We start from the raw sequence: 26,637 nt of genomic DNA, 5'->3' as shown, positions 1-26,637 counted from the left end.
GTCTAGTCTATAGTCTAGTCTATAGAAAATTGTGAAGATCTGCGATCACTTTGAGAAATTGAAAAAACTAGTAAAATCTGCTTCCACTTATATTTTCCATCAAAAACGACTTGTTTATGAAAAACTTAAACTCGTCTGTAGATCTTCAAATAACGCAATACCATAAACATTAAACTTAAATATTTATTTATAATGTTAATGGTGATGCTTTCAGGTTTAACAAATACAGGTTTTAAAATAATCGGTTTTTACAATAACTGGCTGAGGATGGACCGGTTGTGGTTGTGGATGGACTGGTTGTGGTGGTGGATGCACTGGCCTAGGTGGTGGATGTACTGGTCTTGGTGGTGGATGAACAGGTCTTGGAGGTGGATGTGCTGGTTGTACTCTAACTGGTTGTATAATAATTTGGGTTGGTGGGGGTCGAACAGGTTGAACTCTTATTGGTTGTATGATAATTTGTTTTGGAGGTGGTTGTATTGGCATTGGTGGAGGATGCACAGGTTGTATTGGCATTGGTGGTGGATGCACAGGTTGTACTTGTATAGGGTGTACTATGATCTGTCTTGGAGGAGGCTGTGCTGGTACTGGCTGGTAAACAACTTGGGGTGCAGGATGTACAGGTGCCGCTTCAACATATGTAGGCTGTTGTTGAACATACACAGGATGGGTCTGACCACCTTTCTTCCTAAACGTCGGTGACGCGCAAGTATATGCGATGAATAAAAGAAGCACTTTCAAGTTTTTAATGTAATCCATATACATATCTGTAGAGGTAGTTGATGTATCGCTTTCTAAATCCCGTTCAAAACTGACTTGTATAAATCAACTCATTTAGCTTTTATATTTGTAAAATTTCAGGTATTATCTTTTATTCAGAATTGTTTATTCAATTGATATCCGATAATTGTCTAATTATTACAATAATTTGTTGTATATATTATGTGCAATTTCTTAATAAGTTGCATTTTTTAAGTTTTTTACTTATCACAAACTATTTTGGGAATAACATTCTAAATAAGCCGTAAAAACGTGAATAAATAAATATTAGATACAATTATCAAAGATGAGTTATTTCTAAGAGTGAAAAATCAATGATAATAACTGTTTCTAAATATAACACTTTTAAATCACGTTTGCTGATGTAGTTTAATAATAATTTCTAATAATAAAAGTAATTTTTTTATTGAGTAATTCACCATTCTATACGAAATGTTATCATATGTGTTAGATCTATGAACAAAGATTAAGACATAACGACTTTCACCTTCTCTGCGATAATAATATGAAATCGATCGATTTCAACATTGTCACTTAAAAAACAAACAAATCTTGGAAATTTACAAACATGTTACGTTGATAGTCCATCAGATTCGAAAGAATACACTTAGACCACTCTCGGCGATTTACTGTCCTTTTAAGTGCTCTTATTTTTGTCTAAATATTTTTATCAAATTTGGTATATATGTATGCGTTAGTATACGTACTATTATGCTACTCTGCTCAAACTTCTCGTTGGGGTTAAATCATGTGTTTATTGTTGTTGTAACAGATACAACTTTATGCATATCAAGAGCTTTAAGGTCCTAGAATTAGAACTAGTTAAGTTCCAGTTCTAGTTCAGTTCTAGTTCTAGTTCAGTTCTAGTTCAGTTCTAGTTCAGTTCTAGTTCAGTTCTAGTTCAGTTCTAGTTCAGTTCTAATTCAGTTCTAGTTCAATTCTAGTTCAGTTCTAGTTCAGTTCTAGTTCAGTTCTAGTTCAGTTCTAGATCAGATCTAGTTCAGTTCTAGTTCAGTTCTAGTTCAGTTCTAGTTCAGTTCTAGTTCAGTTCTAGTTCAGTTCTAGTTCAGTACTAGTTCAGTTCTAGTTCAGTTCTAGTTCAGTTCTAGTTCAGTTCTAGTTCAGTTCTAGTTCAGTTCTAGTTCAGTTCTAGTTCAGTTCTAGTTCAGTTCTAGTTCAGTTCTAGTTCAGTTCTAGTTCAGTTCTAGTTCAGTTCTAGTTCAGTTCTAGTTCAGTTCTAGTTCAGTTCTAGTTCAGTTCTAGTTCAGTTCTAGTTCAGTTCTAGTTCAGTTCTAGTTCAGTTCTAGTTCAGTTCAAGTTCAATTCTAGTTCAGTTCTAGTTCAATTCTAGTTCAGTTCTAGTTCAGTTCTAGTTCAGTTCTAGTTCAGTTCTAATTCAGTTCTAGTTCAGTTCTAGTTCAGTTCTAGTTCAGTTCTAGTTCAGTTCTAGTTCAGTTCTAGTTCAGTTCTAGTTCAGTTCTAGTTCAGTTCTAGTTCAGTTCTAGTTCAGTTCTAGTTCAGTTCTAGTTCAGTTCTAGTTCTAGTTCAGTTCTAGTTCAGTTCTAGTTCAGTTCTAGTTCAGTTCTAGTTCAGTTCTAGTTCAGTTCTAGTTCAGTTCTAGTTCAGTTCTAGTTCAGTTCTAGTTCAGTTCTAGTTCAGTTCTAATTCAGTTCAGTTATAGTTCAGTTCTAGTTCAGTTCTGGTTCAGTTCTAGTTCAGTTCTAGTTCAGTTCTAGTTCAGTTCTAGTTCAGTTCTAGTTCAGTTCTAGTTCAGTTCTAGTTCAGTTCTAGTTCAGTTCTAGTTCAGTTCTAGTTCAGTTCTAGTTCAGTTCTAGTTCAGTTCTAGTTCAGTTCTAGTTCAGTTCTAGTTCAGTTCAGTTCTAGTTCAGTTCTAGTTCAGTTCTAGTTCAGTTCTAGTTCAGTTCTAGTTCAGTTCTAGTTCAGTTCTAGTTCAGTTCTACTTCAGTTCTAGTTCAGTTCCAGTTCAGTTCTAGTTCAGTTCTAGTTCAGTTCTAGTTCAGTTCTAGTTCAGTTCTAGTTCAGTTCTAGTTCAGTTCTAGTTCAGTTCTAGTTCAGTTCTAGTTCAGTTCTAGTTCAGTTCTAGTTCAGTTCTAGTTCAGTTCTAGTTCAGTTCTAGTTCAGTTCTAGTTCAGTTCTAGTTCAGTTCTAGTTCAGTTCTAGTTCAGTTCTAGTTCAGTTCTAGTTCAGTTCTAGTTCAGTTCTAGTTCAGTTCTAGTTCAGTTCTAGTTCAGTTCTAGTTCAGTTCTAGTTCAGTTCTAGTTCAGTTCTAGTTCAGTTCTAGTTCAGTTCTAGTTCAGTTCTAGTTCAGTTCTAGTTTAGTTCTAGTTTAGTTCTAGTTCAGTTCTAGTTCAGTTCTAGTTCAATTCTAGTTCAATTCTAGTTCAATTCTAGTTCAGTTCTAGTTCAGTTCTAGTTCAGTTCTAGTTCAGTTCTAGTTCAGTTCTAGTTCTGTTCTAGTTCAGTTCTAGTTCAGTTCTAGTTCAGTTCTAGTTCAGTTCTAGTTCAGTTCTAGTTCAGTTCTAGTTCAGTTCTAGTTCAGTTCTAGTTCAGTTCTAGATCAGTTCTAGTTCAGTTCTAGTTCAGTTCTAGTTCAGTTCTAGTTCAGTTCTAGTTCAGTTCTAGTTCAGTTCTAGTTCAGTTCTAGTTCAGTTCTAGTTCAGTTCTAGTTCAGTTCTAGTTCAGTTCTAGTTCAGTTCTAGTTCAGTTCTAGTTCAGTTCTAGTTCAGTTCTAGTTCAGTTCTAGTTCAGTTCTAGTTCAGTTCTAGTTCAGTTCTAGTTCAGTTCTAGTTCAGTTCTAGTTCAGTTCTAGTTCAGTTCTAGTTCAGTTCTAGTTCAGTTCTAGTTCAGTTCTAGTTCAGTTCTAGTTCAGTTCTAGTTCAGTTCTAGTTCAGTTCTAGTTCAGTTCTAGTTCAGTTCTAGTTCAGTTCTAGTTCAGTTCTAGTTCAGTTCTAGTTCAGTTCTAGTTCAGTTCTAGTTCAGTTCTAGTTCAGTTCTAGTTCAGTTCTAGTTCAGTTCTAGTTCAGTTCTAGTTCAGTTCTAGTTCAGTTCTAGTTCAGTTCTAGTTCAGTTCTAGTACAGTTATAGTTCAGTTATAGTTCAGTATTAGTTCAGTTATAGTTCACTTTTTACCGGTACTTTTTACCGGTTAAACGATTACGGTATATTAATATATATTCTTTATCATTTCAATATAAAATATTTTATTTGTGCAATAAGAAACTAACTGCTAAAAGTAATTCTAAAAACTTAAAAATAACTCTTCAATTAATGTTTATGATGATGATGTTTGCCGGGCTTAACAACTACAGGCTTTACAATAACTGGAACAATTACTGGCTTCACTTTTATTGGCTGAGGTTTAGGATGGACTGGTCTTGGAGGAGGATGCGCGGATTGTACTTTAACTGGTACCAATACAACTTGTGCTGGCCGTGATTGACCACCCTTCTTGTGGGCCCATGTACAGGCGATAAATAAAAGTAAAATGCTTAAAATTTTGATAAAATCCATTTTTGTACAGTTGAGCAGTCGATGTGGTTTTCTTCAAATTGTTTATAGAACTGATTTGTTTAAAGCTACTAAATTAGCTTTTATATTGTTGATATAAATGAAATCATGAAAAATCTTCTTCCAAATTATTTGCTTAATTGGTATTCGATAATTGTATAATTATTCGATTTTTTTTTGCGCATATATTATGTACAATTTCTTAATAAGTTACATTTAATTCTATAATTTCTATTCATGTATACAGTTTTATAGACACAAGATTTTGCTGATGAATTTCTAAATAAGCCGACAATTTTAGTAGAAAAAAAACGTGTATACAAATATTGTTCACGAATGCCGTCTATAGTAACGTATTGTATTCTTTTTAGTTAAGTTATTTCCCATTCTGAAAGAAGTTTGGGTATTTTTCAACTAAATCTTATGTGTAATCTTAAAAGTAAGGTGTTTGTATTCCCTTTAAGCGATTAAATTGATTTAATTTGTAAATCGTTCCAAAAGAACGTTTGTTTAATTTTTGAATTGCTTCTGGTTTTAACATTATAGTTTATTTTTTTCTATCTTCAAGATTAATTATTTAATATTTTCTCATATTATTAAATGCGTCAGGAATTTTTAATTCGATTTATGAATAATGTATACGAAATAATTCTATTCTTATTTTTTTTCCTAATATAATTTTATAGTTTATAACCGCTGTGATGACATAATTCTCTATATGGGTGTGTGTATTCGTTCGATGTCTAACTTTCCATTTCGTCGACTTTTTAAACTACACATGTACTTATTTATTACTTTTTTTTTGAGAATCAACTTCAATTACATACATGATTTTATATTCTCACATTAGAATATTAATTAATAGACAAACGTCTTAATTTTGAACGGTTTTTAAAGCTATTAACAACAGCTGTCAAATGTAATTAAATCAAACAAGTGCATAAATAATTGTTAACAATAAAATAACAAACGTTTTGGACAGTAAATTAGCTTGATAATACAATGGATTTAGACATTTTCTTAAAAGGTATTCAATAAGTTATTTGTTTATCCTGTCATCAGAGGATAGTATAAGAAGGTGTATCCTGGCAAGGAATGAGTTAAGTTTTCTTATATCTCATTTTTTCAAAAACAATCATATTACTTCCATTAACAAAAGCAATCATATTACTTCCATGAATACACGTTTTCACGGTGGTCAGTCTAAATGACGTATAAAACAATAGCTATATTCGTTGACAAATTTTGGAGTGCTTTACGTGAACAACTGCCTTGACGACCTTATTTCACGGTGGTCTTTTTCATCCCCTGGGTAAACTTGAGAACGGTCTGCCATCGCCCCTGAATCCTTCAATGAAGAACTCAGGTGGCAACTAAGTGCTTGTAGATGGATCTACCGGTCCATATACAAGCACTTTGCTGAAGTACTCGAGCTATCTAATCTCTTGCCATAGTAGCCCCGTTGCGGAATGACAGGCTGCATAGGCTCAAGAACACCCCGAAAAGGAAAAAGCAATCACTGGTCTAAAGTCAATAGAAGGGGGTGACAAGTCCCAACATCAGTTGAAATCTATCTTCCGGTTACACCGGAGGATGACCACCCTTATGATGCCATGAATCATTACATTATTCAAAATGCAATCTTCATCATCTAATGACCCATTCCAGTACATTCCTTAACCTTTTTAAGCCCGCGCAACAACACTACTGAGATGGCTCTGTTGTTTTGTCAACAGCACCTAGAGACTTATTTGGTAGTCCGAAATACCCAACAAAATGGATCAGGATCGCTCTTTTATGAACCGATAATGTGACAAAGGGAGATAGGAATTCCAAAGTCAATAAATTTCAATAATTGCCACGACAAATAGTCGCGTAGCATGTATCAATATATCCTGTTGAGATGGCAACAGCACCAAATAACTTCCCCGAAGTGTAAAAGGCATACTAAATCAGTACTAATCCCCAATATATGGAGACTTTCTCAATCGTTCACCAATTTATCGCATCAGTTCCATTCTCATGATCATAAAGATTACTCTACAGGATGACAGGCAACCTTTGAATACTAACCTGAATACAATTTCCCAGCAATTCCCATAACGCGACCGGCGTTCCAAAACTCATCGGAATCAGGTATCCGGCATATGCTGCTTTGTACACCGACCTGTTCGAAGAGAGAATAATCCAACGCATTAGGTATAGGATATATCAGTCTTTAAACCAACATTCTCTTCCCGCGAATTTGGGTTTAAACCATAGCCACTACGTGAATCCCGGAGGAACCTCAACCAACTGACCAGTCAGAACAAAGTCATGAGAGCAACAGGCCACCCGTAGTACCAGATTATGTGGTGCTCTGGTTCGACCAATTTTCAATCTATGCAAGGACTAAGCCAGGCAGTAGACTGTAAACACCAATTTATAGTCCCTGCCGACTAGAGGTGTTGGTAACATCTCTGTTCCAAGGATTGCAATAACACCAAGGTGGAGGTTTCACTAAGGTAACATGCCCCCGGGGGAACATTCGTTGACGCTATATATCTATTCCCAAGACAATTAGATTTCTGCTACGTAACGATCCGATTCTCAATCGGCCAAAGATTTGCATCAGCTTTATCAACCTAAAGTTTTTTCCTCAGGGAAGAACATCCAGCTACAGCCAATCTGTTACAACAACAAGGTATATATAGTAGGTCCTCCCAACAGACAGAGACTTCCAAAAGTTGAAGTTCTTTCACCGATCATGTTAAATTGTTGCGTAAATTCGTCGAATGGAACACAATCAAATTATTCGTACTGCGAATTCGTTTCAAAATTTGTTTGTTCGAAATTGGAAAAAGTAAGCAAAAGGAACAAAAATTATATTTTTGTGAATCTCCACGATTTTGAAGATAATTTTAACAGCTTTAAAATTTATACGAATATTATTTCGAAATTAGAAAATGTAAGAAATTGACCTCGAATAGAACTAAAATTATATTTTTGTGAATATCTCCAATTTTGAGATTATTTTAACAGCATAAAGATTCAATCGATTAAAGGCCTAAACATGAGAATCAGTTTCATCACAATATCAGTTTCTACTGGGATGTAATCGAAGGGGTCAACCAAACCACAACGTTCCCATGACAATTGGATCTTTGCTCCGGAACGACCCGAGTCATACTCGGTCAAAGATTGTCAACCCAGCGACAGCTGTATCAACCGAAAGTTTTTTTTCCCCAGAAAGAACCATCGGCCACAGTCGAGCTGTTACAACAACAACAACCAAACCACAATCTTAAGGGCAAACCTAATTCAGCTGGAACCCGATTTGAATAATCGCTCTGATTTGAACAATCAGAGCGAAGAAAAAACAAAAGAAAAAAAAGAAATTTTCTCCATTTGCCAACTAAATTAGAGAGTTATCCACTTTTTTAGAGAGTGTACTGTTAACTGAAAGTTCTAAGCTCTCCTGGCCAGTAAGCTTAGAACTTTAAGGCTAAAGGAAAAACAATTAATTGGATTATGCTGCTCCAGTGTTGTCACCTTCGCTCAGTGATACCCAGTGGAGAAACATTCAAAGCTGTCAAAATGCCGCCCTAAAGACTGTTACGGGCTGCATGCATATTATCTCGGACCATCACCTGCACGAGGAAACGAAGGTCCTCCCAGTCAAAGAACATAATGTTATTTCGACCAAACTGTTCCTCCTATGACTGTTTTGTGTGATGTTAAAATTAGGATGACTTCTCTTCTTCGATGAAGTCATCCCAATTTTAACATCACAAAGTTGGATATGTACTACCCCAAGGCATGTCAGGAAGGATCCTCGTATTTGGCGCAACTCATAGAGACGCCATAAATTCCATGTGAAATTTTTGATCATAGAGTAAGTTGGAAACTTACCAAATATAAAAATCGGCTTATTGGTATAGTACTAGGTACTCTGAGAAGTCTTTTTCAAAAAATCTAAACATTAGAAAGAAAAACAATTCAAGATTTACTACTGTATTATACCAAGATCTTTATTAAAAATATATTTCTTAAATTTAAGTATAACACCGACATCACTCAAACGTCCTTGCTTTATCACAGCCATAGTTGTTTCCTTAAGAGGATCAGCGAATGAAATTTTCACTTTTGAAGTTTGACCAAAAGTGCCTTCTATTTGTCCTCGTTCTCCCGTCGTAAGTTCTATTTGTTTTCCTATATACAACTGACGATTAGATTCTTTTTTAAATAGATTTTGTACAATTAACTCCTGTGCATTAACTACACGCTGAATAGTGCCTTGTTTTTGTTTATTTTTAAATATTTTCCATAATTTTAGTTGTTCTTTTGCATAATGCTGTGAGATAGTATGCCATTGTATTTTACCCCAAAAAGCCAAACGACAGGAATTGGTGTGAATATCTAAATCTAATTTTGAGGCAATTAATATAGAATCTGCAGCAGTTAGTATTGGTTTTTCAAATTCCAGCAGTGCCCAAACGACAGCATGATCATTATTGTCCTGTTTAGCATCCAATTCATCTATATATTCATATTCCTTAAGCGGATTGAAAGAAGTTTCCAAGTCATTACCTTTAAATAAGGTTAAATTTGCCATAACCGTTTCATGTCCCACACTTATGTGTAATTTTGTTTTCGATTTTATGGGAAATTTATAGTATTGTATACGTTGCAGTTGTATGACAGCTGCATATATTGGTAGCAAATAACCTATTTGGCATATAACACCTCGTTCCATAAGTTTTGCATTAAATTGCGTTACACACACTCCAACACGATCGCCCATTTGAGCTTTTTGTACAGGCTGTCGAAACATTTGCATTGATTTTATTTTTCGTTGTTCTTTTATCAACGGTAACTCGATGTTGTCGTTGACATTAACACTTCCCTGCACTATGGTACCAGTACATATGGTTCCTATTTAAATAAGGATATTTTAAGTGAGCCTTTTGTAATGTTTTTTTGACAATGATTGTGACAATGATTGTTTTGGTGACAATGATGGTAATGCTCTTTGTGTTTAATTTCCATTTGTAGTTTTTCATATAAAATTAGCAAAATAACAATCAAACATTTTTCTTTTATTATTTTTCTCCAATTATATTAAAAATGGTCCGTATTATTTTCCACTCTATAGACAATGTTACAGACTACTCTTTAGATTAGAGTATAGTCCAGAATAAAGAAAATATAACAGATAATTCACTACTTAGGGCGGGTTTTTTTCAGATAAAGATAATCTACATTCTTTGTTTAAACCTAGTTTAATATATGTTTTGAGTTTTTCAGTAAACAGTAACGTTACTTATTATCTTAGTTTAACCGAGTGTTATTGGCCAATTAAACTTAAGTTATAAGTCAGAAAACACAATTAACAAAAACAATAAAATAATGATTTCGAAAGAACAAAAACTTAATATTTTAAGTTAATTGCAATTTTCTGATTTGTTATGTTTTATTTCTTATTGTTTTAATGGTTTTTTTAACATTTTTCCAAAATGTTTTACAAAAGTATTATTTGCAAAAAACAGCTGTTTATTGTTTATGTTTTTGAGTGAAAATTTGGCAATACTAGCAAAGTTAACTGAACTTAAATCCAGAACTGAAAAACATAATCATCGGTTAAAGTCCGCCTAAATTTGTTCCGAGTTTAATCTAACAGCAAGTTAAGCACAGTTTAACTGAGTAGTAAGAAACCCGCCCTTAATAAGCTAGACTAATAACTAGACGGAAGACTAGGCTATAAAACATTTATATAGACTATAGATAAGTCTAGTCTATCATAATATATCAGTAAAATATGTTAAATTTTTAATGAAATTAAAGTGAAAAATGAAATAAATATCACTCACCTTGTCCCTTAATCGAAAAACAATGATCAATATACATAAGTAAAGGTTTCTCAACATCACGTTGTGGTAAAAAAGCATTCGATTTAATACCCTCCAATAAATCATCAATACCCTCACCATTTAAAGCTGAAACAGCAAACAAGGGAAAACTGTCACCAAAACGGGTAGCCGCTAAAGTCTTACGTAGTTTAGTTTCTAATTTCTTAAGTAGCACAGTCTTTTGTGTAACCTCCAATAAATCCACTTTATTAACAACCACTATAAGTTTGCGTTGCAAAAGTTCACCTATAACTATACATTCAGCAGTTTGAGTTTGTATGCCTTTTTGAGCGTCAATAACCAAAATCATTAGATCTATAATTTGGGCGCCTAAAATATGTATGTATAAAAGAAAAAAAATTAATTTTCCTTACAAAATTTTTTACAAATTTATAAATAATAACCTCCTATAATTGTACGTATTAAGCTAGCATGTCCTGGACAATCTACAAAAGTAAATTGCAGTTGTTTTATGGCGGGATTAACTTGTTTTATGTGTTCCGGTGCTTCTAGCTGCAAAGCACTAAAACCCAAATCTAGTGTTATGCCTCTCTCTTTTGATTGTGGATTTTTATCGAATGCTGCAGTACTTGAGATGGAACTGAGTACTTTGGCCAATGAAGTTTTACCAGAATCGACATGACCCAATAGACCAATATTAAAATTTATTATCATTTTTTACCGAAATGTTTCAATAAACAGCGAAAATTTGCAATTTATAATTTTAAACGCACAGCCAGAGCCCTGCGCTGACAAATATTAACGGCGGCGGCGACTAACACTAAATATGTCATCGGCCCTTAAAATCGACTGTAAGCCGGCTAAGTTTTCAACTACGTTTACGGAATCCGAGAGATCAGAAATAGGGTTCTATAGTTGAAACGAAAAGTCGACTTTTCGACTTTTTTCATTTAGTTAAAAGTCGACTTTTCGACTTTTTGTATTTTATGAAAAGTCGATTTTTCAACTTTTTTCATTTAATTAAAAGTCGACTGTTAGACTTTTCGACTATAAGTATTTTATAAAAAGTCGACTTTTCCACATTTTTTCGACTATTTTCGACTTTTTTCCGACTATTTATTGACTTTTTCGAGTTTTTCCGACTTTTTCGACTTTTTTCGACTTTTTCCGACTTTTCGACTTTTTTTTTGGCTTTTTGACAATTTTTGACTTTTCGACTTTTTTAGACTTTTATGACCAAAGTTGACTCTTCGACTTTTTTCACAGGCGATAGTCGATTTATCGACTTTTTTGGAACAAAATAGTCGACTTCGACTTTTTTCGACAAAAAGTCAACTGTTCGATTATTCGAAAGTCGATTTATAGAACCCTAATCAGAAAGTGGGATTTTGGAAGCAAATATATTGTTTATATTTTATAAATAGTCGACTTTTCGACATTTTTCGATTTTTTCGACTATTTGACTATTTTCGACTTTTTTTCGACAATTTTTTGACTTTTTCGAGTTTTTCCGACTTTTTTCGGCTTTTTGACAATTTTTGACTTTTCGAATTTTTAAGACTTTTCGACTTTTTTTCGACTTTTATGAACAAAGTCGACTTTTCGACTTTTTTCACAGACGATAGTCGAGTTATCGACGTTTTGGAACAAAATAGTCGACTTCGACTTTTTTCGACAAAAAGTCAATTGTTCGATTATTCGAAAGTCGATTTATAGAACCCTAATCAGAAAGTGGGATTTTGGAAGCAAACATATTGTTTATAACAACAAAACAGAGCAAGCTCAAAAGCTGTGTGAGAAATTATGCAGGGATGAATAAAAAATTCTTAAAAATTAAAAACAAATATAAAACATCTTGCAAAAAATCAGTTTCTAAAAAATTTTGCATTAAGAAAATTATCAAAAACGTAAAAAAGTAGAATCAATGTATTTATATGCTGAAAGTTACAAACACAAAAGCGTGGAATTACTTGAAGCCAAGGTATATTAATTTTATAAGGTAGAGTCATCGGCGAATTCAGAATACCGAGCGAATTGGTTATATTTTTTTTATATGTAGTTTGACATTGTGCCTGCACTTGAAGGCGAATTGGCTGTCAGGGAAAAATGCCAAAAACAGCTGACAAATAAATCAAAGCGAATTTTTGTTAAACAAAAAATGTTTATAAATTTGAATATGTTTGTAATTTAATTTGATGTTTTTAAAAATAAAACTAATTTCGTGTAGTATTATTATTGGTTTTAAAACATAAACGAATTTAACAGCATAAATTTTGTCTTTAATCACACAATTTCACTTTAATCACAAATTTGACATTAACAAAATGAAAACAAAGTTTGACATTTACAAAATGTAAACAAAGTTTGACATTAATTCTACACCACGGCGAAAAATGAACATAGTAGCAAAAAACGATCAGCTGTTCTGATAACACTACCTTATAATTAATATATCTTGCTTGAAGCGTAGAACGCGAAATAGGTATGAAAAGTGTTTAATGATTTGACGTGAAGTGTGGACCTTCGACTTTAGTTTTTCTGTTGTATTGCAACATTGTCGTTTTTAGTTTGTTCCTAAACAGTTAAAATAAAAAAAAAAAACAGTCAGACAGTACTCTTAGAATTTTATAATAGATAATTCAATGTGTAAAAGATTTCATTACTTAATTCTGCTCACTTTATGCAATTTAATAATTAAGAAATCGCGAATTTATGTTACAAAACGAAAAACCAATTTCGTTCGTTATTTTTAAAAACACATTTTTTGAAAATTTAAATGCAGCTCAAAATAGTCGGCTTACAATGACAATAGTAAGCTGCCACCGAAAAATTTAAGTGTCAACCGCCGTCGTCGCTGCCGCCGTTTATAATATTTATCGGCGCAGGAATCTGGTCGATAGCCAGAGCAAAAAAAAAATAACATTATCAAACAAAAATTTCCTCATTTTCGAGGACGGCCAATACATTTTTAGCCATCATTTATTATAGGAAATCCATAAAATATCTAATTTTCAATTAAAGTAATTCTTAAATTACATTAACTATATAATATTTCTCATAAACAAAACAATATAAAATGACCAGGTGAGTTTGTTTAAAAATGATTTGATTTTTGTTTGTAAACTAACCTACAAATTTTCCCTTGCGCTGATCCAACCACAACCAACAGAGCCAGTATCGAATTGGGCGATGTTACTCCCCACAATATAAAACAATTGAAAAAACTAAATACAGTAGTTTTTCCCGTCTCCTATAATGACAAATTCTATGTGGATGTTTTAGAAGCCGGTGAATTGGCCAAATTGGCTTATTACAATGACATAGTGGTGGGTGCTGTCTGTTGTCGCATTGATACTTCAGAAAACCAGAGACGTTTATATATCATGACTTTGGGTTGTTTATCACCCTATCGTAGATTAGGTATTGGTACTGTTATGTTCCAGCATATATTAAACTATGTTGAAAAAGATGGTAACTTTGATAGTATTTTTTTGTAAGTTTTTTTATATTTCTATGGAATATATTGAAGAGCATGTAAACTAATATATATTTTTCTTTTAATTTAAAGGCATGTCCAAGTTAACAATGAAGGTGCTATAGAATTTTATAAGAAATTTGGTTTTGAAATTGTGGAAACCAAAGAGCACTACTATAAACGCATCGAACCAGCTGATGCTCATGTTTTACAAAAGAATCTACGTTTGAACTCATCTTCGTCAGCGCATCATCAATGTAATGGTCAATCGGAGAAGCGTGATAATAAGAAAACTGCCTAATGTTATTGTTGTACAATTACTTAACTTACAAACAAACACACACACACTCAAACTCGTACGTTTGCTAGCGAACGTCCTTTATTGGGATTATATATATACACAAACAAAACATATATATAAACTAATTATAATAAAAAAATAATTAATTTTTAAAGGTAGTTTTCCATTAAAAAAAAGGAAATGTGAATATTTTCTCTGTTGTTTATAGAAGAACGATTTTTTATGGACTTGTTTCAAATTTGATGTATCTTTATATTTCAACAGAGAAAATATACTATTGAAAGAATTCAATTTAAAATAGTCTTTAAAACCAATTTACTTTTCGTAGAAATGTTTCATTTTTTTATTAATAATTATATAATTCAATATTTATGTTAAATCGATCATGTATTCAAAATAAAATCAATGTAATTCTGAAATATGTACAAGAAAAACATTACTATTATTGTTCTAGTTAAAGATCTGGTACAGTTCTATTTTAATTTACTTTAATTCTATGTATATTCTAGTTTAGTTCTAATTTATTACTAGTTTAGTTAAAGCTTAGTTCAACGAGCAGTCCCGAACTGACCACTTAACCTACCACTTGTGGTGGCCCCTAGCCATCTCACTACCTAGGTGACCGACCATTTTAACATGGGCTTGTCCCACAAGGAAGTCAATCGTCACTCTACACCCTACAAAGAGACAGTAAAGAGATGATTGCCTCCGCTCTCGCTTACAAAGGAGGACACTAAAGTGACTGTCTTTGGGAAGTACAAAAAACAACTTTTAATCTCTAGGTTACTTGAGGACAGTAAAAAGACGACTGTCTCCAGCTTACAAAGAGGACACTAAAGTGGCGACTGTCTTCATTCTCGATTACAAAGGGTACATTCGTGACAAATGACCCAAAACATACGAATTACTATCATCCAGGTGGTTAACTATTAGTGGAAATACTGTCGAACTGCTGGGTATTGTCTGCTTGTCTATATTCTACACCATGACAAGTTTTAAATATTAAATAAAAAAACACTTATTACATCTACATTATACTTAACCAACTTCAGTTTAATTGTTAAATAATAACTCTTTATCAGCAACTTAAAATCTTCACACTTTACCTTTAGACAACATATATATAGAAAGGATAAAAGGTATAATTAATAATATGCGTGTTTGTGTCTTTAGATTAACATCAGTATTAAATATATAAAAATGACCGTTAAAAATTATATCAAAAACAGTTGTTAATAAAGCCTTAAACTCTTCAAATGTCCGGGGAAACTCATTCACGTGCCACGAGTATACATCAATGTTTTAATCTAATATATGTTTACCTATATCATACCGGATGTTTGGGCTGTAAAATTAAAAATGGCAAAGAGTTATATTGCAAAAAATGGTACAGATTATATAGTTACATATACCGTAGCATATACCTTACCGGTTTAATTGGTGGTTTTTTGTATAAAATATACGATGAGGAATTAAATGAAGCCATGATGGGTATTTTAACACCAGTGGTTAAAGTTATATTGACATTCGAATGTTTCATTTGTCCCATATCTTATGTGGAGGTTACATTCTATATGGATTGGTATTGTGATAAATACCTAAAACTGGCCAATACTCTACAGAGTCTAGATGAACAATTGAAAATGAATTTTCCCAGTATCCAATGGAATTATCATAAAAGTACACGAAAATATAATCCCATGACAGTGGGTATTTATGGTTTTTATTCGATAGTCTCAACAATTTATATCTTTCATATTGCTCACTGTAGATGTGGTTGGTTTAGTTCGACTATTCTATCACTTTGTTATGCTTGCGTAACGGGTGCTCCTGCTTTTGCTGGATTTTTGTTTATTGGTAATATGGATATGTTAAGATTACGCTTTCGTTTAATACGTAAATTATTGCAACTACAATTTGTTAATAAACATTCAAAATCCCGTCATATGCACGCAGAAGATGTGGCAAAATTTAAATTGTTAGAAAATTATTTTATCCAATATTCCAGTTTGATAGTAACTCTCAATCAAGTGTTTTGTGTTGTAAGCGGTTCGGGTTTATTTCATGATTTTGCCATAACCACCAGTTTGGGTTATCTTCTATGCTCGAAAGCTTTAGACACAAAAGCTAAATGGTATGAATATGTTTTCGTAAGTCTTTTTATGGTACCAAGAATATATAAAGTATTAACCACTTCAATATATGGTTATACCACGCAAAAAGAGGTATGAAGAATTGGAGGAATTAAAAAAAAAAAACAGTAATTATATTTTTATACTTTTTAGCGTAAAAATTGCTCCCGAGAATTTGTTAAAATTGAATCGAATTTTAAAAAGTCTACCTTAATACGCCAGCCTTTGGAAGATTTTCTTCACTGGAGTATGCACAATAATTATAGCATAAAAGTGGGCAAAATTCTTAATTGTAATTTGAGTTTAATATTTTTGGTAAGAAATCGAAGAACATTTAGTTTAGAGTTAGTGCAGTTTTAGTTCTGTTCCAGTGCTAGTTATGTTCTAGTTCAGTGTTAGTTCAGTTCTGGTTCAGTTGTTCAATTCAGTTCTAGTTCGGTTCTACTTTAGTTTTGTTCCAGTTCTAGTTATGTTCTAGTTCAGTTCCAGTTCATTTTAGTTCAGTTATAGTACAGTTCCAGTTCTGTTTTAGTTCAATTCTAGTTCAGCTATTGTTCAGTTCTAGTGCAGTTCTAGTACAGTTCCAGTTCCGCTCTAGTTCAGTTCTAATTCAGCTCTCGTTCAGTTCTAGTTCGGTTCTAGTTCAGTTCTAGTTCAGTTCTAGTTCAGTTCTAGTTCAGTTCTAGTTCAGTTCTAGTTCAGTTCTAGTTCAGTTCTAGTTCAGTTCTAGTTCAGTTCTAGTTCAGTTCTAGTTCAGTTCTAGTTCAGTTCTAGTTCAGTTCTAGTTCATTTCTAGTTCAGTTCTAGTTCAGTTAAAGTTCAGTTCTAGTTCAGTTCTAGTTCAGTTATAGTTCAGTTCTAGTTCAGTTCTAGTACAGTTCCAGTTCTGTTCTAGTTCAGTTCTAGTTCTAGTTCAGTTCTAGTTCTAGTTCAGTTCTAGTTCAGGTCTAGTTCACTTCTAGTTCAGTTTCAGTTCTAGTTCATTTCTAGTTCAGTAGTAGTGCACTTCTAGTTCATTTCTAGTTCAGTAGTAGTTCAGTTCTAGTTCAGGTCTAGTTCAATTCTAGTTCAGTTCTAATTCAGTTCTAGTTCAGTTCTAGATCAGTTCTAGTTCAATTCTAGTTCAGTTCTAATTCGGTTCTAGTTCAATTTTAGTTCAGTTCTAGTTTAGTTCTAGTTTAGTTCTAGTTCAGTTTTAATTCAGTTCTAGTTCATTTCTAGTTCAGTTCTAGTTCAGTTATAGTTCTAATTCGGTCCTAGTTTAGTTCTAATTCAGTTCTAGTTCAATTTTAGTTCAGTTCTAGTTGAGCTCTAGTTCAGTTCTATTTCAGTTCTAGTTCATTTCTAGTTCAGTTATAGTTTAGCTCTAGTTTTGTTCTAGTTCAGTTCTAGTTCAGTTCTGGTTCAGTTCTGCTTCAGTTCTAGTTCAATTCTAGTTCAGTTCTAGTTCAGCTCTGGTTCAGTTCTGTTTCAGTTCTAGTTCCAGTTCTAGTTCCAGTTCTAGTTCAGTTTTAGTTCAGTTCTACTTTAGTTCCAGTTCAGTTCTAGTTCAGTTCTACTTTAGTTCTAGTTCAGTTTTAGTTCAATTATAGATAGAAGACATTTCAATCGTGAGATTTCAGTTATCTTCGTTTTACAATCTTATAAACAAAAAAAGTTCTTTCAAAATTCAAACTTTTTCTAATCCATTATTCTTTTTTTTCAAATTACAGACTTTGAACAGCGTCGTTAATTACATTTTGATTTATATACAATTACAATTTCAACAAAATAGTATTGTAAACAGATTCATGAATAATGTTGAATTAATCACGAATGATGCTGAAGTTTTATAAAAATTTAAATTGAAATAAATGCATATTTATCAATTTCAGAAGTTTGTAAGATGTATTTGAAAACTGCAAATATTTATAAAAATTCAATATTTATTTTGAATTAATTAAAACTATTTTTTAATTTAAAACTATACTAATTACTAAGTAAAAAAAGGAGATATATCATTAATATGACTTAAAAATACCAAATTGATCGACTTCATAGGAAAAAGGGTCCATTTTAAAATCTATTTTTAAAGAAAGAAGAGAAATATTAAGAGTTTTAATAAAATTATTACATACAACTATAAAACGTTACGACACAAACTGTGAATTGTTTAATTTTGTATATTTACCAAAAAATTCAAAAAATTCCTCATATGTTAGAGATTCTTTTTTCTTTATACTATTGAAATTTGTAAACATTATATTTAAATGACGCAGTAGTGTTGAAACTAAACAGATATTATCAAAATAATTGATAAGATTAAAACGTTCATTCCAAAAATAAGGAGATTTTTTTGTTTCAAAAGCATTAAAAATGCGCGTTAAAGCCTTAAAAAAGAAAATTAAATAAGAAAAAGGAAAATTCTATTTTTTTGAAATGCATACTTACACCTTTAAAATAAAACATATAGTCCTGTTTAAAATTTTTCAAACCACGAACATTTTCCAGGTATTCACTATAAATAATCGCTTCCACAAAACCAACATCTAAACGGCTAAGTTGTTTGTGTTTTTCGAACAGAAAACGCAATAGCCGTAAAATCATTACTAATTTCGAACACTTATGTTTCAGTTCCAACTCTAATTGTGGAAAACATACTTCATAGGTAAAACTTTCACGACGAGGCACTAAAGCAAACCATTCTTTATTAAGTTCATGTTTTGGATACGGTTGCGATTTTCGTTCATTATTCAGATGATTTGTGAATTTTATTAAAATGCGTAGATTAATGTTCAAACTTATATCCTCATTGTACGCATTTATTATTATATAATTATCATTGTAATTCTTTGAAGAAATAGATAATTCATATATATCTCCCTGAAAGCCACGAACAAATGATCCCATCCGACTGAGACCTCGTTGTAATGCTAACCAGATATTTTTTGTAATATTACGTGAAACAATAGAAAGATTTCGATTACAAAATGGATGTAGAATGTTGACGAACTGTTTATTATCACAACCTTCCAGGGTAAGGCATAAAAATGGTTCGTGAACGTATGAACGGGCATTAAAAAGTTTTGTAAGATCAAGTAAAATGTCAGCATTGATATTAGAAGCTGAGAACGATAATTGATGAATAATTATTAATAAATAAGAAAATATGGGGGGTCTGTTCATATCTAGTTGAGCTGTAGACCAATAATACTGCAGATATATTTTAGTTCTAGTTCTAGTTATTTTAGTTCAGTTCTAGTTCAGTTCTAGTTCAGTTCTAGTTCAGTTCTACATCAGTTCTAGTTCAGTTCTAGTTTAGTTCTAGTTTAGTTCTAATTCTTTTCCAGTTCAGTTCTAGTTCAGTTCTAGTTCAGTTCTAGTTTAGTTCTAGTTCAGTTCTAGTTCAGTTCTAGTTCAGTTCTAGTTCAGTTCTAGTTCAGTTCTAGTTCAGTTCTAGTTCAGTTCTAGTTCAGTTCTAGTTCAGTTCTAGTTCAGTTCTAGTTCAGTTCTAGTTCAGTTCTAGTTCTCTTCTAGTTCAGTTCTAGTTCAGTTCTAGTTCAGTTCTAGTTCAGTTCTAGTACAGTTCTAGTTCAGTTCTAGTTCAGTTCTAGATCAGTTCTAGTTTAGTGCTAGTTCAGTTCTAGTTCAGTTCTAGATCAGTTCTAGTTCAGTTCTAGTTCAGTTCTAGTTCCGTTCTAGTTCAGTTCTAGATCAGTTCTAGTTCAGTTCTAGTTCAGTTCTAGTTTAGTTCTAGTTTAGTTCTAGTTTAGTTCTAGTTCAGTTCTAGTTCAGTTCTAGTTCAGTTCTAGTTCAGTTCTAGTTCAGTTCTAGTTCAGTTCTAGTTCAGTTCTAGTTCAGTTCTAGTTCAGTTCTAGTTCTATTCTAGTTCAGTTCTAGTTCAGTTCTAGTTCAGTTCTAGTTTAGGTCTGTTCAGTTCTAGTTCAGTTCTAGTTCAGTTCTAGTCTAGTTCTAGTTCAGTTCTAGTTCAGTTCTAGTTCAGTTCTAGTTCAGTTCTAGTTCAGTTCTAGTTCAGTTCTAGTTCAGTTCTAGTTCAGTTCTAGTTCAGTTCTACTTCAGTTCTAGTTCAGTTTAGTTCTAGTTTAGTTCTAATTCATATCTTGTTCAGTTAAAGACCAATTATACTGTAGATCTATTTTAGTTCTAGTTCTAATGTAGTTCAGTTATAATTCATTTATAGTTTAATTTATTTGCAGTTTAAGTTCAGTTTTTGTTCAGTTATAGTTCAATTCTAGTTTAGCTATAGTTCAGTTCTAGTTCAATTCTAGTTCAGTCTAGGGTAGTTCTAGATCACTTCAACTTTATTTCTATTTCAGTTTTCCTTGGCTTCTACTTTAGTTTAATTTCAATTAAATTCTAGTTTAGTTATAGTTGCTCTTTAATTCTCAATTATAGTTTAATTATTATTCAGTTCTATTTCAATTTAGTTCTGCTTAAAGCCTTTCTTATTAATTTAATATGAACTCTCACCCTGTTGTTTTCTCCGCACGAGAAATTTTCCAATCACATCATCTTTTTGCAATAAATCCATTAAATAGTCATATATTATGATATAATCTCTATACAACTTATTGTCCGGCAATGATTGATTTTGATAATCAATTAAATGATTAAAATATTTAATAAAATTATTAGTTTTCGGCATTTTTCCTTAATATAATACGAAATTCACACAATTTTTCTTGTTTTGTTTTAAAAAATACAGTTAGAATTAGAGATGCCATATTTGTTATGTAATACAGAGTTGTCTATTGTACTAAATTCAAGTGCATGCAGAGTTGTACTTTAAATTACTACAAACACTTCCTAAAAGTTACTGTTCAGAGCAGACTAATAAAAAAATGTACTAAAATGATAGGACAGCTGTCAGCTCTCTTTCCGTTTCCTTTTTCGTGAACGCTGCCAAAATGAAAGCTAAGGGACAGGTAATTTTCCCGAAAAAATGTTAAAATTAACTAAAAAAATAATAAAAAACTAAGGCAAATGTGTGACAAAATAACACTAAAGTGAATGATAATGGCAAAAATATAAATAATATAATGATAAATGGAGAAAATAGATAAATTACAGCAGAAAAACAAACATGTGCTGGAGCAAAGTGTGTTGTGTGTGTGCTAAAGTGAACTGTCAAAAACACTAAAGCAAATGGAGCTGTCAAAATGAATGTGTTTGAACAAATGAAATAATTTTTCAGGAAAAATATGAAATGGAAATTATAAATAACATGGAGTAAATGTGAAATTTTTTTATAAACAATTTTCCTATTCCATAAAGCCTTATTTTTTTGTTATTGTTTTTGTTTTAAGAAATTTGGAACTACATATTGTAAACATCTAGTGTAATAAAATAGTAATGTGTGTAATTTTTTTTTTGTATAATTCTAGTTGAAGGAATACGAAGTCATCGGCCGTAAAGTGCCAACTGAGAAGGAACCTCAAACTCCTCTCTACAAGATGAGAATCTTCGCCCCCGACAACATTGTTGCCAAATCTCGTTTCTGGTACTTCTTGCGTCAATTGCAAAAGTTCAAGAAGACCACCGGTGAAATCGTCTCCATCAAACAAGTGTACGAGACCTCTCCCATCAAAATCAAGAACTTTGGCATCTGGTTGCGTTACGATTCCCGTTCCGGTACCCACAACATGTACCGTGAATACCGTGACTTGACTGTTGGTGGTGCTGTCACACAATGTTACCGTGATATGGGTGCCCGTCATCGTGCTCGTGCCCACTCCATCCAAATCATCAAGGTTGAATCTATTGCCGCTAGCAAGACCCGCCGTACACATGTCAAACAATTCCACGACTCCAAGATCAAGTTCCCCTTGGTACAACGTGTCCACCACAAGGGCAACAGGAAATTGTTCTCCTACAGAAAACCCAGAACCTACTTCTTGTAAATTGTCATTATATTTTTTAATGTCAATCGTACAGCAGATGATGTGGGTTTTACTACAATTTCGTTTTTATTCTATTCTGTAAGACTTTGAGAGATGAATTGAGACAAAGTAAAACACACAAATTGTGTTTTTTTATTTTGGAGGTAAATAAAATTAAAAAAAAAATTAACAAAAACCTAGTTTTGCAATTTTATTATGGAAGTCATTAGCTGGTTTATATTTTAGAAAAATTTTAAAAGATTGTCTGAAATAATGTAAACAATTAAGCTGTTATGTTTGTTTACGTTTCGAAAACAAAATAGGAACAACTGTTCTAAGCGTTCATCCTAGTGTTTAATCATAAGAGAAGTTAGTTAAATTATATAATTAAATCTCAACTACATGAAGTCTGACTTGTAAATCGTGCGTTAGAATCAATATTATGTTATTAGAAATACATCTGTTATTTCTGAAAGTCTGATCCCATCGGTATAAAATATCACACGGTCAAGGTGTATTCGAGTTCATTATAAAATTCAATGAGATTTTTAACGATTTTATTATATGTTGTTCTAATTGAGCGAATGGCAGAGAGTAACAAATTGCAAATAACTTGTCAAAGCAAATCCCATATGAAATTTTAAAACTTTTGATCCAAAATTGAAATTTTGACATATTTCAAATAAAGGAAATATTTTCTTGGATATTTCATATGCTCTATGCTTTACACTAAATATTTATTATCTCAATTTAATTTTACATTTAAAAATTATTTGGTAAACATTTCTGCCACATATCACGTACTACATTACATTCCTCAGTATTTGACCAAACACTATCTGTGCAATTTTTAAATGTTTTCATAAAAACACAATCCATTATTAAGACATGATATAATGCACAGGGACCCTTTGATTTAATTGTCCTGCCAACAATTTCATAGCTGGGAACACAATGTTTAAAAGCATCACCTATGGTTTCTATAATATCGGGCGTGTCCTCTAAAGCCGTACTTAAATAGGTGTTAAGAATTTCTTCCATAAATTTGCCATCGGTAAAAATTCCAGTTTCTTCTAAGGCACAAGATACAAAGCACTGAAAATTTTAATAAAAATTATTCATTTTTGAATTTTTTCGCGAATTGGGTATGTATGTATATGTTAAGCATATTTTTGAAATTTTAAATATTTACGTGATGATCACGACCGTTGTCCATTTTAAATTCATTTTCAATTGAACCACATTTTTCTTTGATTTCCTCCGTATAAAAATTCGGCAAAGAACAACATGTTTCCGTAGACTAAAAAAAAAGAAGTAAAACTATACTAAACTATACTAAACTCTAAAATTTATATGAAAATCACTCAGTTCAAAACTTTTATCCTAAAATTGGTTGTTACCGAAGTGAAAGTTTTAAAATAAGGCTTTATTTACTTACTATTGCCGGATGCGGTTTATGACAATTGACATTTGCTTTTATATGCGGTAACTATAAAAAAGTTAAAAGTAAATTACAATTTTATTACAACATCATCTCGGTCTAAATTAAAAACTAAATAAATAATTTTTGAATATTATTTTCATATAATAGATGATTCACACATATTTTACAATTATTTTGCGCATAATTTTAGTTACACAATTTTGGATTAAGTTTTCTGTTTAATACATATTACCATTAATGTTATTGCTGTAGTGAAAATAATAATTAAATTAGTTTTCATTTCGTCAAGTTATATACGAGTGTTATATATGTTTACAATTAAAATTTAAAACCTTTATTTAACAAATTTATACAGAAATCTCTTATTTTTTTATATAAAAATAAACATTTGCGTGACAGCCATTTTGTTATCTTAAAGATCTAATTATTATTGTATAGCTCGAAAAAGTCAAATGTTTATATGTGGTCATTTCCATTAGAAACTCAATCATGACTGAAAATCCTTAGAAAATTGAAAGGAGATTATGAAATCGTCACAATATTCTAACAAGACCTAAAATAATTAATAGAATATCTTTCTTTCAATATATCTATCTATCTATCTATCTATCTATCTATCTATCTATCTATCTATCTTATTCTGCTCTCCACCGGATAAAGCTTACTGTCCAAACCGAATCTATACAGGTAACTTCTGTACCCTCCATGACCTGAGAGAAATTGTGTCAGGTAGTAGTTTACTTTCCCATGTCTTCTTTTTAGCCATACATCAATTTTCGGTATTAGCTTAAAGGTCCACCTTTCTCTACCACTTGATTCCCATCTATTTTGCCATTGTCTTATAGATTCATCTCTTTCAAGTTTTCGGACAACTGTTCTTGATAGTGTTGCGTTTCCAAGTGTTCCGTTTGGCCATTTAGCTTCATCACCCAAGATATCTATTGGAATTATTCCTGCTATTACGTGGGCCGCTTCGTCTGAATTTGTTCTGTAGGAACAGCATACTCCTAGTACGGATAATCTATATCAATTTTCGGTATTAGTTTAAAGGTCCACCTTTCTCTACCACTTGATTCCCATCTATTTTGCCATTGTCTTATAGATTCATCTCTTTCAAGTTTTCGGACAACTGTTCTTGATAGTGTTGCGTTTCCTAGTGTTCCGTTTGGCCATTTAGCTTCATCACTCAAGATATCTATTGGAATCTATTGGAATCTATCTATCTATCTCTCTCTCTATCTATCTATCTATCTATCTATCTATCTATCTATCTATCTATCTATCTAACTATCTATCTATCTATCTATCTATCTATCTATCTATCTATCTATCTATCTATCTATCTATCTATCTATCTATCTATCTATCTATCTATCTATCTATCTATCTATCTATCTATTTATCTATCTATCTATCTATCTATCTATCTATCTATCTATCTATCTATCTATCTATCTATCTATCTATCTATCTATCTATCTATCTATCTATCTATCTATCTTTCTATCTATCTATCTATCTATCTATCTATCTATCTATCTATCTATCTATCTATCTATCTATCTATCTATCTATCTATCTATCTATCTATCTATCTATCTATATATCTATCTATCTATCTATCTACCATCTATATATCTATCTATCTATCTATCTATCTATCTATCTATCTATCTATCTATCTATCTATCTATCTATCTATCTATCTATCTATCTATCTATCTATCTATCTATCTATCTATCTATCTATCTATCTATCTATCTATCTACCTATGTATCTATCTATCTATCTATCTATCTATCTATCTATCTATCTATCTATCTATATCTATCTATCTATCTATCTATCTATCTATCTATCTATCTACCTATCTTTCTATCTATCTATCTATCTATCTATCTATCTATCTATCTATCTATCTATCTATCTATCTATCTATCTATCTATCTATCTTTCTATCTATATATCTATCTATCTATCTATCTATCTATCTATCTATCTATCTATCTATCTATCTATCTATCTATCTATCTATCTATCTATCTATCTATCTATCTATCTATCTATCTATCTATCTATCTATCTATCTATCTATCTATCTATCTATCTATAGACCAATCTTTCTATGTATCTACCAATCTTTCTATCTATCTATCTACCAATTTATCTATCTATCTGTTCAATAAAATTTTGATAAATGCTTATGAATAACACCCCAAAAATTTATTTTTGTTAATTTGCAATCATACAATTAATTTTCATAAATTCCTTATGATTGACATTGTTTTACATAATCACGTGATATATTGCAATTTTCGATATTTAACCAAGAAGAATCTGGACAGTCGATAAAGGCTTGTTCATTAACACATCCCAATAATATGGCAAAGTGCTTAGGTTCACAGTCCTTTGAATCATCATTAGCATCGGTCATATTTAATAAAAATTCTCGACGTTTTTCATTGCAATATATATATTTTTTTCTCAAGAACTCCACATTTTCGGAATTAACAAACGCTTTATATAAATAAGTATCCAAATTATCCAGTTGTAATTCATCATTAACTAAAATGCCAGTTTGATTAATAACGCACGAAAGGAAACACTAACAAAAAAAGTACAAATGCATATAAATTAAATTAATTCAAAAATTTCTTATTATATGATCGTACAGGTTTATGTGTGGTGGAATCATTGTTATCACCATATTCTAATTCAATACATTTATTTTTCACTTCAGGCGATAAAACATTTGATAATTCACAGCAATAATTGAAATTCTGTAATAAATTTGATTAGCTTATTGAGATATTGTACATAGAAATTAAAAAATATACAAATATCCTTACCATAAGAGGTGGATCTTGACTACAATCCACCTCTGCCTTTATTGCTGTAAGCTGAAAATTTATTAAATTCAATATTCAATAGGTTTAATTTTAATTAATATACTTTTATACCTTGATCAATATTATAATAACACCAACGATATATAGTTTTGCAGTAATCATTTTAGAGGTCTACTAGTAAGACTGAAAACTCAAAAACGATTTTAACGTTTTTATATGAAAATTTCATATTGTTTAATCTAGTTTTAAATGCAATTTAATTGCAATATTTAATCACATTTTTAATTTAATTCATTAAGCTATTTTAATAATTCAATTTATTTTATTGCATCATCGTTTTCCAGTAAAATTTATATTATTATTTTTAGACCCTGCATTTTTGTAAAATTTCACAATCTA

General features: G+C 31.6%; 8 protein-coding genes across 9 annotated transcripts in view; 3 read left to right on the top strand and 5 right to left on the bottom strand.

Moving 5' to 3' along the window:
• Nucleotides 1–216: 216 nt before the first annotated feature.
• On the bottom strand, nt 217–765 carry LOC124420650 (pollen-specific leucine-rich repeat extensin-like protein 1). Its single transcript, XM_046954167.1, has one exon. It carries the CDS (start codon nt 763–765, stop codon nt 217–219), a length of 549 nt encoding a protein of 182 aa, XP_046810123.1.
• Nucleotides 766–8,292: 7,527 nt separating this feature from the next.
• On the bottom strand, nt 8,293–10,958 carry LOC111679607 (selenocysteine-specific elongation factor). The gene is made up of 3 exons (XM_023441190.2): nt 10,601–10,958; nt 10,158–10,526; nt 8,293–9,222 (listed from the first exon to the last, which is right to left on the bottom strand). Exons 1-3 carry the CDS (start codon nt 10,869–10,871, stop codon nt 8,297–8,299), a joined length of 1,566 nt encoding a protein of 521 aa, XP_023296958.2. The 5' UTR covers nt 10,872–10,958; the 3' UTR covers nt 8,293–8,296.
• Nucleotides 10,959–13,031: 2,073 nt separating this feature from the next.
• On the top strand, nt 13,032–14,226 carry LOC111679621 (probable N-acetyltransferase san). Its single transcript, XM_023441204.2, has 3 exons — nt 13,032–13,241; nt 13,327–13,650; nt 13,726–14,226. Exons 1-3 carry the CDS (start codon nt 13,234–13,236, stop codon nt 13,931–13,933), a joined length of 540 nt encoding a protein of 179 aa, XP_023296972.1. The 5' UTR covers nt 13,032–13,233; the 3' UTR covers nt 13,934–14,226.
• A 963-nt stretch (nt 14,227–15,189) lies between these two features.
• Nucleotides 15,190–17,900, top strand: LOC111679638 (putative gustatory receptor 47b). The gene is made up of 3 exons (XM_023441222.2): nt 15,190–16,158; nt 16,219–16,380; nt 17,778–17,900. Exons 1-3 carry the CDS (start codon nt 15,190–15,192, stop codon nt 17,898–17,900), a joined length of 1,254 nt encoding a protein of 417 aa, XP_023296990.2.
• Nucleotides 17,901–17,925: 25 nt separating this feature from the next.
• On the bottom strand, nt 17,926–20,760 carry LOC111679639. The gene is made up of 4 exons (XM_046955357.1): nt 20,536–20,760; nt 18,496–19,169; nt 18,236–18,434; nt 17,926–18,127 (listed from the first exon to the last, which is right to left on the bottom strand). The coding sequence occupies exons 1-4, from the start codon at nt 20,708–20,710 to the stop codon at nt 18,066–18,068; spliced, it is 1,110 nt and encodes a 369-aa protein (XP_046811313.1). The 5' UTR covers nt 20,711–20,760; the 3' UTR covers nt 17,926–18,065.
• A 132-nt stretch (nt 20,761–20,892) lies between these two features.
• On the top strand, nt 20,893–22,025 carry LOC111675490 (60S ribosomal protein L18a). Its single transcript, XM_023436258.2, has 2 exons — nt 20,893–20,990; nt 21,450–22,025. Exons 1-2 carry the CDS (start codon nt 20,973–20,975, stop codon nt 21,963–21,965), a joined length of 534 nt encoding a protein of 177 aa, XP_023292026.1. The 5' UTR covers nt 20,893–20,972; the 3' UTR covers nt 21,966–22,025.
• Nucleotides 22,026–22,483: 458 nt separating this feature from the next.
• Nucleotides 22,484–26,637, bottom strand: part of LOC111675479 — a 10,480-nt gene continuing 6,326 nt past the window's right edge. Inside the window, exons 1-5 of one of the 2 annotated variants that reach the window (XM_046955818.1) lie at nt 24,445–24,512; nt 23,621–24,187; nt 23,383–23,433; nt 23,137–23,244; nt 22,484–23,039 (exon numbers count right to left, since the gene is read on the bottom strand). In XM_046955818.1, coding sequence (XP_046811774.1) covers nt 22,707–23,039; nt 23,137–23,244; nt 23,383–23,433; nt 23,621–23,668 — 540 coding nt within the window. In that variant the 5' untranslated portion in view covers nt 23,669–24,187; nt 24,445–24,512 and the 3' untranslated portion in view covers nt 22,484–22,706. Of the gene's footprint in view, nt 23,040–23,136; nt 23,245–23,382; nt 23,434–23,620; nt 24,188–24,444; nt 24,513–26,637 lie in introns of those variants that run through there. The other variant, XM_046955819.1, reaches the window with a different exon arrangement.
• LOC111675478 lies at nt 25,579–26,552 on the bottom strand. The gene is made up of 4 exons (XM_023436245.2): nt 26,350–26,552; nt 26,239–26,289; nt 26,062–26,169; nt 25,579–25,994 (listed from the first exon to the last, which is right to left on the bottom strand). The coding sequence occupies exons 1-4, from the start codon at nt 26,398–26,400 to the stop codon at nt 25,659–25,661; spliced, it is 546 nt and encodes a 181-aa protein (XP_023292013.2). The 5' UTR covers nt 26,401–26,552; the 3' UTR covers nt 25,579–25,658.

Source organism: Lucilia cuprina, chromosome 6 (genome assembly GCF_022045245.1).
Source record: "Lucilia cuprina isolate Lc7/37 chromosome 6, ASM2204524v1, whole genome shotgun sequence".
Lineage (NCBI taxonomy): Eukaryota > Metazoa > Arthropoda > Insecta > Diptera > Calliphoridae > Lucilia > Lucilia cuprina.
The sequence above is the reverse complement of the archived record's forward strand: the minus strand, read 5'-3'. Positions and strand labels throughout refer to the sequence as shown.